We start from the raw sequence: 18,612 nt of genomic DNA, 5'->3' as shown, positions 1-18,612 counted from the left end.
TTATCGAAAGACATCAGATGCTACTGTGATAGAGTAGCTATGTCAATGGCTGGATACTACTGGGGAGGAAGTGTTTGTGACAGCATGCTCTGACACAGCTTCAGCAGAAACTGAATATAGGATGCTAGGCTTCAATGAAATGAAACTGGTCCAATGTGTTGGCTGGATCCCTGCTGTTAGTGCTTTCTGTGCTGGAGATTGTTGGCATATATGGAATGACACATCTCTGAAGTGTGGTTAATAAAGGAATCTTATTTATTGCAGAGCTTTAAAGTAAGGTCAGACCAGGAGGGTGGATGATGGAGAATATTGTTAAATAAATAACAGCCTGGTTCCAGTGTTAGCTTTGTTATGTAACAGGAAGGAAAAACAGTAGAGAGAATGATGGTATATAATTCTCTCCCTGGCCTTCTCCTAGTTTCCCAGCAAGTTTGTGCTTGGTGCAGTGTCCTCCTTTTCTGCTATTACACTTTATTGTAAGTCATTGTGGTAGAAAAAAAATAGTTAAAAAGGCATTAGTATTAAATGAAGTAATGTCTTTTTTATTCAAGAGATTCCATGTTCTTAAAATAACTGCTAAATATGCAATCAACAGAAAATCTGGGAAAGAAATCCTCTGTGTGACATTGCCAATTCCTTTGACCACTGTCCTCTCTGGAGTATGCAGGTAGATACGTGTTACTGCTACTTGCCTCTTTAAAGGGTTGCAAGCTAAATTTATCCTAATGAGCTGTAATAAGTCGTGTACTCTTCATTCCATCTCTTCAGGTCTGCACCTTATTTGTTGTGTAAGCCTGACTTTAACCTCTCTGTTCTCAAAAGTTTTTTTGGCTATGTGAACGCCTTTCCTTGGAACAGATACTGATACTGCTTCATGCATTGGATAGGAAATTGTAATTCATTGCTAGTTTCATCACTCAGGAATCTCTCTTTCAATTGCCGTTGCTGTTGTGGTAAACCTGAACCTGTGGTGAGATCGGAAATGAGAGAAGTGCATCCATAGGTATTGACCCTTGCGTAGGAAACGGAATCCCACTGGCAACATATTTGCTTGCTTTGAGATACTTTTGTAGGCCAGTTAATCAGTCTGTGGACCCATATATTAATCATGAATTACAACTTAAAAATAATTATTTTTTCCCAGCATGTTGCTATGAAGATCCATGAATTGCCAGCACTTCTGATTGTTAATGCCTCAATTAGTTCACTGTATTCTTAAAAATTGGATAGAGCAAATTATGGATCTTGCTATAAAGCTAAATATCTGCATAAGTATTACAAAACTATGATAACAGAATTTTTCCTATTTCAGAATCTTTGCTTTTGAATCTCAGTATCCACAAATTGAATCACCATTCCATCTCCATTTTTTTCATGAGTAAAATGGGAATTTTGTCAAAACTAGTGGTGTTTCGAATTATAAAGGAAATCACCTTTTCTACTTGTTTTCTCTCAGTTTCTGTTATTCTCTCTAGTCTAATCTTTTTTTAAAAAAGCCCAGAAAAATCTGTGACCTATGTAGCTTGCAGATACGTCTGTTTGACTTAAGTTAAAATTCTTTAAGAATATATAGTGTCCTCTGCCCACCCCCTTCCTCCCTCAAGAATTAGGTGTCTCCTCAGTCCTTAAGTTTCAATCCTGAAAATTTAGTAATAAAGTCTCTTGATTGCAGTGCTGGATCTCGTGAGTTTGTCTGGACCCACTGTGAATTTCTTGAAAGGCCATATGAAAGAAAAGGAAGTAGTACTGCTGTTCAATGTGACAATAAATAAGCTTCAGAAATTGCTAATCAGTAAGGTCCATGCAAAAAATGTTGTAATGATCTCAAGGGGAGAAAAAATAGATGCCTTTGTTTTGTGCTAATACTGAATACTTTTTTAAAAAAAATCTATCCGTAAAGCTGTAGTGACTGACTACTTTTCTTCAGCACATACATTTCACATGGATTTGAAAATGCAGGGTGCCTTCATGTGGGCAGTTTCTCAGCAGCAGATCTCTGGTGGAAAAGGTTTTATCTGTGCCTATTTGGGTTCTTGCCAGACTTGCTTTTACAGTCTGCATCAGGCTGCCTACGTAAAGAGTGCCCTGTGCTTGTGCAGAGGGCCCAGGGGTGGGGGAAGAAGAGCTGCTGTTGGAGCCTTTGTGCTATTTGACATACTAATGAGGACTGTGGTCCAGGAACGTGGGACTTCGTGAAACCTTTCTGTGAAGAGTGTTACATGATGTTGAGTGACTGATTTTTGATAGTGAAGGGATGTATGCAGAGGGGTATGGATTGTTGTGGTTTTTCTTTTTCTTCTTCTTTTTTTTTCTTCTTTTAAATCTAGTGTTCAAGGTAGATCTTAATACATAAAGTTCGGTCACATAGTTGTGCTTGTTTGGGTATCCCGAGTAAATTGCAGATAGTGACCCTGGATCAGATATTTTCAGCCTGCACTGAATTCTCATTTACAGTCCTTTTCGTGCCTTCTCTGTTATCATTTTTACGTGAGTCTCTGCATTGTTASATATTTTTGTTAGTTTGCGTTTGTATTCTAATCAAAGTGTTTTCCTTTCTTTCATGGGGACAAATAATGTTAAGGTTAAGCAGTGTACAATGCCTAAAGATGGAATAATTTACTACATACATGAAAATTACTTAGATGATTGCAAAACTTTCTGCTAAATAAAACCTTTTTGGAAGTCAAAGTTAACACTGAAGTTGCTTATTTTCTGTGAAAAACAGAAGTGTCGTGGAATGCAGACTGTTCCCAGTGGGAGGAGTTAAATTTTTAATTTGACATTTTTGTTGGTTTGAAGGGTGTGTTTTGCTTCTGCAGCTGTGGAAGTCTGACTTTAGAAATATTGTTTCATCTAAAATTGTGATGTGGTCATCTGTTGTTCATAAGATAACATTCCTTATTCTCATGAAAATTAGAAAACTGGGGCAATATGTGGGAGACGGAATTTAAATGATATAGCTTTGAATAAAGAAAACCTCAGTAACCTGAACTGCCATGTTCCTGAGTCAGAGGGTCAAATAAAGTGGATTTCTTTTGGTTGCAAATTAAGAAATTTGAGTCTTCCTCCATATGTCACCCTTGCCCAATAATTTGCAGGCAGGAAATCTTGGCGTGCAATTCTGACTGTGACATACAAATCTTGAATTCTTTTAGTCCTGTGATTAGAGGAGTTGTTAGCTCTGGGAAGTTTGTTTGATGATGAACTGTCTAAATATTTCAAATTGAGATTCTGTAAATTTCTTATGAACACGTCCGAGGTAATTTTTTCTGTTTGAATGTCAGCATCAGTTAGTATGCACATTGTTGTTATTTTCCCCCTGAATTTAAAAATGTCATAATTGCTGCATAGAATTCAGCCCATATATGTTGCAGTAATATCTAAGCTATTAACCTTCATATTCCAAGTAGTTAGCATTTCAGACTGTCTCCATTGCAGTAGTCTTTCTCCAAACAAGAGTAGACTTATTTTGAAAGTATTTTATTTTAAAATTTTAAAAAGTTTTCTTTTTTTAATGACCTCTCTTACGAGGTCATTTTATTTCTGTTATGAAGACAATATGTATTTCATACTTGTCAYTTCCACTGTATACTTCTTTCTCATCTTTTCCCTTAGGTTCATTTTAATGCAGTCATATTTTAGACTGTGTATTCTGCCATATAAATACGCTTAATTCTCTCAAATGAGACCCAGCCAAATGAATTGGAGACAAAATATCCATTGACACTGGAAAAATACATACACGTATTACTGTAAGTCTTTCATATGATTCATAAAATACACTTAACATTGTTTTCTTGACCGCAAACCGTATTTTAAGAAATTTCTCTTTTAATCTTAAGTTGATCCATATTGTTCCTTTGCCACACTGTTATCAGAGTTCATAAAGAATTGGGATTTGATGATACTTGGAATAAGAAAGGTGGGTGACTCTCCAGATGCAAAAAAAGCTGTACACAGCACTGCCACAAATTGATATTACTGAATAGTACTTCGCAAATTATGCTAGTTTCACTATATACAACAGAAAACATTCTTTTGTAAAATTACTTTGGTAGTATAAACATCAACTAGTCCTGTTTTACTGAGGCACAGGCGCCGAAGCAATTTCCTTCCCCACCCTCCTGCATAAAAGGCATGGAGTATAATCCAGACTTTCTGATGCCCTGCTCATTGAAACATGTTACCTCATGTTTTAAATCATTTTCTTCATCTGGTGTAGGCTGTACTTCCCTTCTTGTTTTTCTGGTTCATCTACTCTATCCAGTTACTTCAGTATTTGAGGCAGATCTTTGCAGTAGCATCAGATATTTGAAGTGAGAAGCAATAGGTTGTCACTTGGAGAATTTTTTTGTTTGGTTGGTTGGTTTGCTTTTTTGGAGTTTGGTTTTGTTTTTTAAAAACCCAACATTAATTCTCAGGAACCATCTGTCCATGCTCCTAGATAATACCCTGTAGTGAGTAGAGTTCTGTAGACATTAGTAGTTGCAGATTACCTCTCTGGGGCTCTACTGTTGAGGGCATCTTAAACAGTGAAAGAGAAGAGTGTCGGTATCGGCCTGTGTTTGTTTCTTTTACGTTAGCTTTAATCCTGCGCTTACTGGGTCTCAGCCACAGTGACTGCCACAAGCAGACATATAATGATGGAGCAAAGATGGTGCTGTGTATCTGGTGGGCTGCTGATAGTGCTAAAATGTTTAGAGGAAGGATAGTGCATTCAGCTTACTGACAGTGAGCGCTGATGGGGTGGGCTAGTGGCTTGGCTGTAGTGGCTTTTTCTGTGAGTTTTGAAGTTTCCAGTCTCAATCTTCCTGAATTAAGAAGGCTACAAAGCAGAAAGATTGGCTGAAACTGAAGCGTTTAAATACTTTTTTTTTTTTTTTTTTTTTTTTTTTGTCCCTCTCTCTGCTTTTTTTTAGGCCCCTTTTTTTTTTGTAGTTGCTTTTAGGAGTGGGCACAGTCTGTGAATCTGTAAAGCATGTTGGATTTCTAGACATCCTTTGTATAGTAACAGCATGTGCTGAGAGGCTGGCAGACTGTAAGACAGTGTCATTCTCATTCGCTCTGACTCTCTCCCTCTCTGGATCTGGTGACATTACATAGATAGATGTGGTTGCGAGAAAAACAGCAGGAGGAATTGAATGTCTGCCAAAAATTTGCAGTATGAAACTGAACTGGCTGCTTCCAGTCTTGTTTTCCCGGATCTTTCATTGTGTGCTTGCATTCTTCACTTGCCAGGATGTTCTTTGCTGAACAAACACACCAGCAGTGAGATCTTTGCATCCTTAGCATAACACTGCCTCACACAGAAGCTTTGGATAGGGAGCAACCTTATCTTTCCACTTTAAGTTATCATAATTTAATCAATTATTCTAAAACATTTTGAATGCTACTAGTATCTTATTCTGTATTTTTCCAAATTTGAACTAGTTTGTTTTGTGAAGGCGGTTAAGTATTTGTTTACAGTTTCAGAAGTGGTAAACACAGGAAACAGTCAAGCTGTGAAGGATAAAATCTTTCGTCTTGTTCTTCCAAAGCTAAACTGTATTTACATGATGGGCTTCCAAATTTGAAGGACTGTGGACATCAATAGAATATACCCTGACATTGACTAGAAGAAAGGAGAAAAATTAACTTACAATGTTAACTGTATTGTGGTTCTTTAAATTTCTCTCTGGTTAAATAAATTGCTCGTGAACTTCCTACAGACAGAAGATACATGAAAAGTTGTATTACTGTTCAGGTTTGGCTAGAACGTTGCTTTGTCAAATGACCTGGGCTAGCCAGCAAAGTGGCTTTTCTTCAAAAAAGGACTTCAGGGTTCAGTGTTGATAAGAACGTATCAACAAAAAGGACGTATTTAATGCTTCTAAGTTATCACTTGTTGAAGTTGTTATTTCTTAGGAAAGTCTACAGAAACAGATCTTTAAAGAGCATTGTGAAGGTTCGAATTGGTAACGTCAGCTATTGGCATTACTGATTTTGGTGTATTACCTCTAACTTAGGCAGACTATAAATACTTAGGGTTGCAGAGAAGGCATCTCATTGGCATCGTTTGGTAGGATTACATCWGTAGCTTTTTCCCAGAACAAAGAACAGATGTTTACTGAATGCTTCTATGTTTCTTATGTTTTTGGTAATAATTCTATGATCTATTGTAGTAAGTGCTGCGCTTAGGATTCTTTACCCATTGCACATTGAAAAGAGCTTCTTAATGTCTATAGATCTGTTGGCTGTGGATTTCTCTTGTTTTGTCTTTTTCTCTTTATTAACTGACCTTGCATATAGAAAATAATAGTTCATTCCAAGATTGTGCCTGTCTAACTGCCAGAAATTGGTTCATATGCTATTGCCATCATCAGAAAGGTAACTCTTTTACTGTTGAATGTTTCTTCCATGTATAACTGCTTATGTGTAGTGTCCAATTTGTTTTCTTAGTCATTCCTATACCCTGAATGTATTCATTTCCAGGTATCTCCTGTTTTTGAACAATTTTATTGCCCCTCCATTGAATTCTATTGCCCTATCCTGCTATTATGTGAATATTAGAACTAGACACACAGTCTTTGTAGTAGTCTTGGTAATATAATTTCTCTTTGATAATCTTGTTGTATATCCTGTGATATTTAAATAGATAAAACAGAAATAGATGGGAATATTTCTTCCCTTTTTTTGCACCATTATTTACCATTTTATCGTCTGCTCCCTGCAAGAAACCTTTTCCYATTTATTTCTCTCAACCCATTCTTACAGGGTGTTATGTTCTCTTTATATTTCTTGCTTGCTACTCAATAATAATTTGTTATTTCTTAAGCTATCTTTCATGTACACCTAATTCTGCTGCCAAAAATCATGCATTTCTTTTGTCTCTCTCTCTCGTGCGCTTTTTTTTTTAATCTGATTTGCCATATTCCATGGTGTCTGCTCTGATGTTGACCAGAGCCTGGCTATTGAAGAAATTCGCTTTTGTATTTTCATGCTTTTTCAAGGTAGTCAGTTGTTCAAACTACATAACTGTCTTCATTGGGGGCTTCAGCTTGTGTTTCTTTCAGATGAAAGAAACGCATTCACTTCTCATTCTCATTCATTTTTCAAAAAAAATTGAAAAACATAATTGCAGAGTGGTGCTAGTGTAGTCTGTCTTCTAAGTGGTGCCTAAAGTTTGAGTGTCGTTTCTGCAGTTATACTGCAGTTCACTAAGGTTAATCAGGTGTAACCATGACATGTCCATTTCGCTGCACTTGCAGATGTTTGACCAAATGCATCCTTGATGTAATCCGTAAAGGATCATTAAAAATATCATGTCTTACTGTATGATCGCCAGAATCATCCAGTATGTTTGGTCTGGATTCATTATCTTATGCTTTGGGGTACTGCTCTTCTCCATGAATAAGTAGTCTCCAGGTGCTACTGTGATCACCTGTTTGTGGGAGGAATTCTGTTGGTTGTTTAATTGCGACTGTATGTTGACAGCATGTCTAAGTGCTTACTACTACTTTGTTTCAATGAAGTGTGATAGGCAGAGTAAGTACCTTCAACTTACGGGAAGTGTGTGAGTTAAATTATCATTTGACAGTCCTTTGAACTAGAACCAGAAATATTTTCTTGAAATATGAAAGCAATTTACATTGAGGTTTGATGTAGAATTTGGTTCTGAAAGTAGTAGTATTACTACACCTTTTATATAAAAGTATATAAAAATTGTGCTTGTTCTGTTACGGTATCACAGAGCATTACTGTGTTCAAAGCAAGGATACTCTGGGTTTTCAGGTTATGAGTGTTGTGTTTTGTGTGTGTGTGGGAACACTTTGGTAGTAATTATTTCTACATTTATTTGGTAATTTCAAAGCTAACAAGAGCCTACTATAAGAGATTTTGTCGTAACTTAGTTGTCATTGTTAAGCTTTCTTCTGCGTCATTGGTTTTGTAATACGGAACTTAAACCTTAGCATTTCATGGTGCAGCTTTTAATATCACGTTGACTCTTAACCCTGAGTTAGAAATCAGCAAACTGTTTATGTCAGAAAGTAAAGTTTAGCTGTTTATGCAGGGAAACTGTTGCTGTATAATGTTCTGTCACTTTAAAGGTTTGCTATTAGAAAAGATAAATGTTTCTCTTTACTTTCTCTCTGAAAGATGGTTACGATGCAGTCGACATCCTGTATGAAAAATCATCATCACTTTGGACTGAAATGAACTTTGCTGTGATGAGAGGAAAAGAGACAATTCTGAGATGTTAAATGACATTAAGAGATGATTTCTGGCAAAACTGCTGTTGTAATTTTGTGGAAGTTACAATGTGCTTTATTTAAAAGAATCTAATGAGATTTGTGGGTTTTTTCTTTTTTAATTTTAAATGACTGGACTAATATATAACTAAATATAAAGGATGAGTGAACATGCTGAAGTTGTTTTGAGGGTACATAAACCATTATACTACATCTTTGTTGTGAATCAATAAAATCATTGCGTTTCTTTCAGAGAGGACATGTAGATGCTTAAACAGGGATCAATGCATTCTTCAGTCCTGTTGCTGGTCTGCTTGGTGACATTACTCGAGGAGCTTTTTCTGAGCATTTTCTTATTTGTAAATAGGAATAATGATACTGGTCCACTGTGTAGTATTGAGATACAGATAATATAGCAAAAAAACAAAACAAAACAACAACAACAAAAAACCCCCCAAGAACCCAGATGTTGTTCTTACGGGAAAGATCAATATTAATTGATAATAGTTTGTGCTGAGGCAAGTAAGTACTCCTCAGGAAGAGATTGCAGGTAAGAAGACAAGGGAATAAGAATGCTTCTGAGAATATAGAAGGGTAAAAGTTAATTCCTGAAATTTTGATTCCAAAGAAATTAAAACACTGACAGATCCTCAATACATGATTTTACCCCAATAATCCTTATACTGAGTACARACAGCTGGCTGTGTGGCATCTGGAGTCTAGTCGTGGACAGAAGAAAAGGCTTTGTATACAGTCAGTCTGTTCTTCCGGTGTTAAAGGGGGTGCAGAATCCCTATGTAGCTGATTTGGCCCACGTTGCTATGGTGACTGTGGCTGGGGAGATCCTCCTGGCTTTCCACGAAAAGGAAAGTGCTAGTTTTCTCCTCTCACCAGGAGATAAATGGTTTGTGTGCTTGGCATTGTTATCTACAGTTGTGGTGTTTTCTCTTTCCCAGAACGAACAAAGTGGAATCCCTCAAAGCTCAACATACAAACATGCTGCTGCCGATGTAGTTTGATAGGCTTTAGGTGATTTCTTATTATGTTACACTTAAATATCTTCTGGGATTTACCCAAAGGCTAAGATAAACACGTATTCAGGATGAGGAATTTTAGGCTTTCGTTCCTGGGTATCATTCCATGTTGTGTAGCTTAATTTGAAATAGTATACTAAGAAATTTCTAAGGTGTGTGTTCCGATTGCGTCCATCTAGTGGATGTTTTGAAGAATACATTTCAGTCTGTAAGTATACTGCATCTGTGCACTGTTTCAAGCTGTATTATTGCAATGTAAAACAAACTGATTTCTGTAAAATATTCTGGAAATAGCTGTTGCAATGGCTTAGCCAGAATAAAGATTCCAACACATTCTTGTGTCATATGCTTATGTTCAGTAATTAGCAATACGTGCATATGTAATTGTGTAATATGCTCTGCAAAATGTGTAGGTGAAATTTGAAATTTAACATAATACACCTATACAAAGAATGTGTTTGAAAGGTACTATAATGTAACTTTTTTCACATTTCCAGTATTGTAAACATGATTGTAGCATATTTTTGATATAATTTTCTAAATTAAATTTACCTTTTATCTTTGTTCCTAAAACTGTAAGTTACGGACTTGTTTTAGGAAAATGTGGACTTAGATTAGAGAAAAGGTGCTAGATTATGAAATCCAGCACCAAATATTACATGTAGTCAGGTTATTTTTTCTCTCTTGTTAGTTGTTCAATCGCCGTTTTAAAACCAATCAGTTTGTTGCAGTCATTACTTCTTTGGGGAGGCTGATGTAAAGCATCAGTCCTTTGATTTAAAATCCTCCTACTTATTCCAGGCTGAAAGTATGCTTGATTAGTTAATACCTATTTGTTATTTTGTAGTGTTTAAGCCTCCTGAACTTTTTTTTTTTTAATAGAGATCAAACCTTTTCTTCTGCTGTACGGATGTTKAGTGCTAAACAGCATACTCTTATAATTTTTGATAAGATTTTTGTGTATACTTTTCCTCCTTACCTGTGCAGATGGGCAGTAGAATAGAAATTCAAAAACTCTCTTTAACCTCTTTATTTCTCCCCCACCCCCCATCCCTCTCACAGCCGGTTGCAGAACCAATTCCAATCTGCAGTTTCTGCCTTGGTACAAAAGAACAAAATCGGGAGAAGAAACCTGAAGAGCTCATTTCTTGTGCTGACTGTGGCAACAGTGGTAGGTGGCTGCTTGCAGTACAGCTATTTGAGTAGAGGTCTAGTGTAGTGACTAATTCTGACCCATATGTATCTGGAACATGTATCTATTAATGCAGTTAAGTTAAACTTAACAGGCAAATAATTCGTTTGGCCCCTAAAGCTTGCTTTAAGAATGCRGTGATGATGACCAGTTTTATTATGTCTCTCACTTCAGTTATTAAAAAGAGCATCTTGGTGTGCTTTTGTACATGGGCCTGCTGCACGGTATTTAGGGTATTGTTTTCATGTTATAACTAGGTAAGAATAGACAGGCATGTAAAAATAGGAGTAGGAAATGCATAATTGCCCAAATTATCTCATCACATCATCTGTAAGTGTTAACAGCACTGAAATAGTTTTATTATTATCGCTTTTCTCGTGTTTCAATAGGTCATCCATCCTGTTTGAAGTTTTCTCCAGAGCTGACAGTTCGAGTGAAAGCCTTACGATGGCAGTGCATCGAGTGTAAAACATGCAGTTCCTGTCGAGATCAGGGCAAAAATGCTGTGAGTAGAGTAAGCTGTGGACTGCAGGAATAGAATGTTAGTCTTGTGGATGTTCTGCTAAAATACAAAATTAAGTCATCATGGAATCAAATATTTGCAGCTTCTGTTTGTCTGCTAGTCTTTCTAAGACCCGTGAAATATGATGATGTATCTAATTAAGAACTATGCGCACRTTCTCTGAGATAGTGACAAATTAATGGAGGGCTTGATGCAGATCTAAAGCAAGATTAACTTTATCTCTCTTCCACAGGATAACATGCTATTTTGTGACTCATGTGACCGTGGCTTTCACATGGAGTGCTGTGACCCCCCTCTTACCAGGATGCCAAAAGGTGAGGACTTTTTGATGAAAATGGTAATTAAGGATGATGTTGGAGGAGATCGGTGAGTAGAAAGTGCTTCCTTATCTTTTCTCTTACCTACATTTAACTCGCTCTTTACATCATTGCTTTTCAGTATTAGAACCTATAAAGTCAGTCTGGGGAGGGTCAAATCTGCATATCCATTCTCACCATTTTCTATTCTCACCTTTTGTTTCCTGTACATTACTATCTGTGCATAGTTTTGGAAAAAATCTTTGAGATACATACCAATTAAAGTGAATTCCTGAATAGTTGTAGGAGGTTCATCTTGGGGAGGGAGTAAGACTTCAATTTATATTGCTAGATCATGTATGTGAATTTTCGTGTGTCTGATTTTGGGGCCTGTGGGACTGTTTTTATCTTTTTTTTTTCTTTTTTTTCTTTCTTTTTTTTTTTTTTTTGGAAGGTTTGTATTCTGTCAGGCCCATAATTTTCCTTTCATCCTATGTAGATCCCATTTGCATCTAGTGTTGGGGATTTTTGTCTTTATAGGTATGTGGATATGTCAGATATGTCGACCACGGAAGAAAGGAAGGAAACTGTTACACAAGAAGGCAGCACAGATAAAACGGCGCTATGCTAACCCAATAGGACGTCCCAAAAACAGGTTAAAGAACCAAAACACAACGTAAGTCTCCTATAAAGAGGAATAAATTGTCATTTTTGTAGGACGACAGATGTTTCTGAAGTGTCTTATCTGTTCTCTGTGAGAAAATTTCTTTTACAGTGAAGAGGTTTACGTTATTCCTTAATACAGAATGTAATTTCTGGATAGTACAGTAAAAAAATAAAAGCACTTTCTCAGTGCCTCTTTGTTCCTAGATTTTATACTGCTTGCAATAAATAACTGTTTAATTTTGGGCTATACCTTAACAATCAGATAAATTTTTTGCTGTTTGCATCAAGTCTGTTCTGCTGAATGGCTACTTCTCCCAGCATAGCTGTTTTTGTTTTGCACTTCTCAAGACCTATTATTGATGCTTACAGAGTCTAAGTAATCTAAAATAAAGCTGATGAGGCTGTAGTTTGTCACATTTAATCTGATACTGCTGCCAAAAAATACTTGCCCATTCCCTGCTTCCAGCCACGTTTTTTGCACTTGCATAGCACTCTACATGGGACAGATTCTGTGACTTTATCACGGTTTTTGCGGGGCAATTAGAGTTTGGTTGGGGGAAATTGTTTGGATTACTTCTCAGTCAGCTATTTCTTGAGTTATGTTTGCTGTGCAGTGCTTGCTGTGATGCAGCACTGTTGACCGTGCAGGGGAGGAAATGGCCAAAGAACATGACTCAAGAAGCTGGTTTGAGCTTCAAGCCAGCTTAAAAAGACTGTTGAGCCAACACTTGCTTCTAAGGAACACCATCAAAGAATATTCTACAAAAAATCTTAAGAGGTTTAATACCTGAAAAAGTAGAGGGAACATCTCTTAAATATTTTAATTTTCAGTGTTCTGTGATACTATGATTTAGAGGAATCATCCATTTAATTCCAAGTAGTAAAATGAAAGCTACCTATCTGCTAATGCTGATTTTTCTTTTTATTTCACCATTTCACTGTTTTTTGCATTTATTTCACCAATTTGCTAGCAAAGTATACCTGTAGGGTTATGTACAGATGCTAAAATTWTTTTTTTTAGGAAAGAGCAGCCATTTCTATCCTGTTTAGTTGCAAAGAATATAGCCAAAATCTGTCAGTCCTCCTGAAACAGCGGACAGTCTAGGGTAATTCCTTTGAAAAGTGTTAGCTACTCAGTTATCTCAATGGAGTTTTAAAATTTCTAGCCTAAAAGATGACTGGTTGGAGATCAGCACTGTTTCTGTTAACATGATCAAGAGCAGTATGGATTCTTAGATTCTTAGCAAATGTGCATATTCTGCATGCAAAATAGTGCAGTACTTCTGCCGAGGAGTTTAAAATCCTTGCTCCTGTAGGATATGCAGATTCTTGACTATTCCTTTATTATTAAATTATTCACGTTTAGCTTCTCAGCGATTAACAAATAGGTAAGAAATGTGCTAGCCCACTTTGCAGCTTAAAAGAAACCCTTTCACCAGATCTTCTGACTGTATCTTTACCCTTCTGATTCTTTAGATCAAAAGGCCCCTTCAGCAAAGTTCGAACTGGCCCTGGTCGGGGTCGGAAGCGAAAGATCACTCTGTCCAGCCAGTCAGCATCATCAGAAGGAGGATACCTGGAGCAGACAGATGTCTTGGACTTCTGCAGAGATGGCAGCACCACCTTGAAGTTTAATAAGAAAACCAAAGGGCTTATAGATGGCCTTACTAAATTCTTCACTCCCTCCCCTGATGGACGAAAAGCTCGAGGGGAAGTGGTGGACTATTCTCAGCAATATAGGATCAGGAAAAAGGGTACCAGGAAATCTAGCACTTCAGAATGGCCCACAGGTAAAGATTTTTCACCTTGCCAATGTAAGTATCCTCTACTCCAAGAAAATGTTCAAAGACTAAGATGATGAAGTGACTGGAATGTAGAGGATAGGAATTTGGAGCTGGAAGTAACACTCAAATGCAGTGATCATTCATGCATCATGGTAGAATACGAGTTTGAAAATGGAAGTCATTCTGCAGACCTTTTTCTCTATATATACATCTAGACATGAAGAGAACTAAATGATTACTGTTGGTAAAATGCCCTTTAATAATGAGGGACCGACAGATAATCTAAGAAATGTGCAAAAAAATGTCACATTGAAAAAGTAATTTAGGGAGTAATATGCAGTGGTTAATGAAAATAAGAACAATAACATGGAAATGGGAAATAAATAGCTAAAATTCATCTTAAAAACTCCAATTTATGGTTTGTGCTCATGTGCAAAAGATTCTTAATTTTCTCAACTGTAGAGAAGCAGACTTCAAACAGTGTTCCTCACTTCCCTGCGTAAAACTTCTCTTTTAAACACAGGGTGTTGGGGGGTTGTTTTCTTTTATTTTCTTTTCTAGCTTAAGACATTAATGGGTGACTGCAACTTGATACAACCTTTACATTAAGATCTTTACAGTCTTATTGATTAGTCTCATAGTTTTAACCGTACCTTAGCAAGCAATGGGTAATATTTTACAATAATGTACAAGGATTATAGCTTTAGAATAGTTATATGTATTAGCCTGACTGATGCTAGAAGAATTATAATACATCTTAATGGTTTGGAGGTGAGGTGAAGTGTCTTTATTTATTTATTTATTTATTTATTAAATGGGAGGGCCATTTCTTGGGTGAGAACATAACTGTCTTGGCTTTGGCTGTGCAATATGTAGCCTTTAGGTAGTTGGAATCCTTGTTTATGAGAAACAGGCACAATGGTAAGCCATTTCTCCGAACTCATCTCGTTGTTATAAATGCCATCATGATACTATGAATGTTGAAATTGTGGGACTCGGTTAAATACCTGACATTACTTTTGACATGATCACAAGTGCAGATCTGCTTCTGCCTTTAGATCCCAAATGCACACAGAAACTTGCCCATCAAAAGTCTGCCAAAGTGACTAAATACAGCTAAAGTTATTTGCTGCTATACTAAAAAAAAATGTACTCCTTTGTAAATGGTAAATGAAGACAATTTTCTCTTACTTACAGACAATCAGGATGGCTGGGATGGAAAACAGGAAAACGAGGAGCGTTTTTTTGGGAGCCAGGATATCTTAACTGAAAAAGATATGGAGTTGTTTAGAGATATTCAGGAGCAAGCATTGCAGGTAAAATCAAAATTTCAGTGTCTGGTAGTAAGTACCAAACTTGACAAAGAAATAAAAATAGCAAGGAAAAAAAAGACTCTTAAGAGAGTCAGTCCATCAAAGACTAATGCACATGGTCAACAAAGCTAATGCACTTTGTTTCTGCTGGTTGAGAGTAGTGAGGAACTGACCTTACAAGAAATGAAGCCTAATATAAAAGTGCGCATAAGAGTATGAGAAGTTAGGGTGAGCATCTAGAAAGCCTTGAGTTATGTCAGTGCTGTTCAGTAGCTGGTAATACATGTGGACTGTTAAAGCAATAAAATATGAGCGTTATTTGCTAACAGCATGGATCATGTAGGGTCTCTAGCTAATTAGAATATGTTAGTATATATTGCCACCTGTACCTTGTATTATTTTGTACCTCTCAATAACTTTAATGGTTTTATGACTTACTCCTCCTGAAGCCAGGTAGATTACTTGAATCTATGTGGTAACTTTAATGAGTTGGACTTCTCTCAAGTGTAACTGTCCTTTTAACCTTCTTCAGTGATTTTACTTTTGTTTATAATACCTATGATACTGTCATGAGTTGGTTTCATTCCATTCACTAAATATAGTCTCTGTAACCAAAAGAATTAAGGAATGAAGAATTGTGAAAAGACTGAACTACACTGCGTGTGTGATAAAACAGATTAAGGTGCAGTGTAGTTAACTTTTATTCAGGTGAAAATATAACAGTGCTGTATAATATGACTTATTTCTGACCTTGTCATAGGGCTAATTCAAAAAAACTCAGCATGTGCATTACTGAGTTAATTGCACTTGACACTAGGATTTCTGAGCATAACTATGGTTTAGGAAAAACAGCTGAAGGTTAGGTCTGTATTAGGTCTACGGAAATACTGTAAGCCCCCAAAACTGGGGTTAGGTTTAGCTCAGTTGGTTACAGCATGGTGCTAATAATGCCAAGGTCGTGGGTTTGATCCCTGTACGGGCCACTTGCTTGAGGGTTAGACTAGATGATCTCCAGAGGGCCCTTCCAACTTTACCAATACTAAAAAAAACAAAAACAGAAACAAACAAACAAAAAACACACCCAGAAATGGAGAAAATATTCTCTAAGTACCTGCTCAGACAAAGAGCAAGTTTTAGAGAGGTGATTTTTGTTTGTTTTGCCTTATATGGAGAAAATACATGGTATAGACTAAATACTCAGGATGAAAGTGGCATGATGTTGGTTTTGGTGGGAAAAGGATTAAGTAGGGCTGTGATGGAGCTGATAGAGGAAAGGTGTGTGCATGGCACTGAGCTAACTGCATTACCCAAGAGACTGGAAATGCAAAGAGTGCTAATTAAATGATTAGGAAGTAGTTTGGAGTTATCTACCTAAGGAATCTATCGATTATCTGCAGATAATTTTAAAGTAGTTGGACTTTGGATCTGAGGCAGGTAATAAGGTCTAACTCCTAAGACCTTTTTTTGGCTGACTGCTGAAATATTCTGCTTATCCTCTGAGTAAGAAAAGAAGGAAATATGAATCACTCTGGCTCCATTTGGAGCTCTTGGATTAAGTATTACAATAGGAGATTACTGTCCTTTTTGTGTCTAGATAAAGTTCCTTAAAATGTACATGTACGTGGCTTACGTTCTGAGCTGTATATTGCCTAGACCAGTCCCACTTAGGAAACTTAGAAAAGTGGTAATTTTGAATATTAGCCTTTCAAACCCTAACTTATTGTCCTGAATACAGTTTCATTCTAGCATCAATTTGCTTATAGCTATTTCATTGATATTTTTCACATTAGTATCTGATCTCTTACTTGAAAAGCTGTCTCATTTATTAAGAGCTTTGCAGTTCAGGTTGGTCATATGATAATGCAAAGGCACTGGGAATATTTGGATTTTTAACTATGTGAATGACAGTCTTCTGAGATAATATTTTCCTGGACTGACAAGCATTTGTTTCTGAAGCACCAAGTATTTAGTTCCCTTTTTCTTAGTTCCCCTGATATAGTTACTGGAGAGTCAGAAAAAGGTTGTATGAAGTATTTTAAAATATATTTTTTATTTTTCTTAATTGTTTTTAATTATTTGATTTTTTTTCCTTCTAATCTCTTGAGGATAAGCAAGTAGCTGTACACTAAAAATTGTTTTGGTAGGTATTACATTCATTGTAGTACATACAATTTACTTTCTGGGAAGACAGTGATTGGATTAATGTTCTATATCCTAACCTCAGGGGCAGTTTACCTGTTTCTATTATTGGATATTAAAATAAGAGAATGAAATAGCAATTGTATTGAAAGAYTGTATCAAATTCTGCTGTGCGGTAATTTGTCTTTAATAGTACTGCATGTAAGAGTGTGAAAGGTAGTGGAAGCACCAAAGTATATGGAAGTATATGAAAATGTTTAGTTCTTCCTTTTGTGAATCAAATGTTTGCTTGAAGCGTGACTGGTGTTGGTTTTAGTGTCAGAAAGCAATGTGTGCATCTTCCTAATTTCTTCATAGGTTCAGGTAGATGAAGATGGACTATGTAGATAAAAACACTTTCATTTATTTCAGAAATTACAACTAGAAGTCTCTAACTTGGAAGTTCATAACAACTTTTTTTTTTTTTTTTTTTTTTTTTTTTTTTTTTTTTTTTTTGCACAGAAAGTAGGGGTGACTGGGCCTCCTGATCCACAAGTCCGCTGCCCTTCTGTCATTGAATTTGGCAAGTATGAAATCCAGACTTGGTACTCCTCCCCATATCCACAGGAATATTCAAGGTATGATTGAAGATTCTTCTTCTGTGTTCTACTTCAGTATTCATGGGAGAGCTGTACTTCAGCAGGTGCAGAAATTGTAAAAATGTTCTATCTGAATGTAGGACAGAAGCAATTTATACATCATTCAGATAATCTTCATGGTAGTTATAGATGTCTTGAGGTCTTTTTAGGCTTAGCCAAGAAATTAATAAGCTCTGTAACAACCTATATATGCTGTGAGTATTAATACAGTTTGGGAGATTCCCAACGAATTCACGTATTGTACTCTTAGAGGAAAGAGCAGCCTGAGCTAATGATATGGTATTGTGCTGTCATTGAGCATGTAAGTGATTATAGTATCTGACTTTGGCTCTTTATACGTGGTACCATCATGATACAAAATATTGAAATTGTTCAGGCATAAGATGTCATAAGATGTTAACTTTATATAAAATGATCTGTTAGAGCTTGAAATGGCTGTATACTATCTTAAGCTTTGAAAGAAGAACAGTAAGTCGAAACTTAGCAAGAATGAATTTGATGTATCATTTTTATGCTGTATGAATTATATTTCAGTTATTGTACTCTAGCGCAACTGAACCTTAAGTGTTTAATATTGCATTTTTCAGCATCTGAAAGATTGTGCTGAGATACTCATTTAGTTCTTTTGATGTTCTCTTGCTTAAGAGCTTTGCAAACTGTCTGAACTGTAAATAACTGCCAACTTTAGAAGGATCATAGCTGGAGAGACAAAATGAAATAAAATTCCTTTTATCAGTAATGTGGGCAAATGATCTGTTGTCAGGAATTATTTTAGCTCTGTTAAAGGCATTGAAGGTCA

At 36.4% G+C, this 18,612-nt stretch overlaps 1 protein-coding gene across 2 annotated transcripts in view; it reads left to right on the top strand.

The window, feature by feature from the left end:
* KAT6A (lysine acetyltransferase 6A) overlaps positions 1-18,612 on the top strand; it is a 45,695-nt gene that overhangs the window by 9,762 nt on the left and 17,321 nt on the right. For both annotated transcript variants that reach the window (XM_085299525.1, XM_085299524.1), the window contains 7 exons: positions 10,325-10,433; positions 10,844-10,959; positions 11,210-11,291; positions 11,814-11,949; positions 13,416-13,729; positions 14,921-15,039; positions 17,677-17,792. In XM_085299525.1, coding sequence (XP_085155651.1) covers positions 10,325-10,433; positions 10,844-10,959; positions 11,210-11,291; positions 11,814-11,949; positions 13,416-13,729; positions 14,921-15,039; positions 17,677-17,792 — 992 coding nt within the window. The remainder of the gene's footprint in view (positions 1-10,324; positions 10,434-10,843; positions 10,960-11,209; positions 11,292-11,813; positions 11,950-13,415; positions 13,730-14,920; positions 15,040-17,676; positions 17,793-18,612) is intronic.

This window comes from Rhea americana, unplaced genomic scaffold (genome assembly GCF_003343005.1).
Source record: "Rhea americana isolate MKP2758 unplaced genomic scaffold, rheAme1 scaffold_15, whole genome shotgun sequence".
NCBI lineage: Eukaryota > Metazoa > Chordata > Aves > Rheiformes > Rheidae > Rhea > Rhea americana.
Note: the sequence above shows the minus strand (reverse complement) of the source record. Positions and strands in the feature narration are given on the sequence as shown.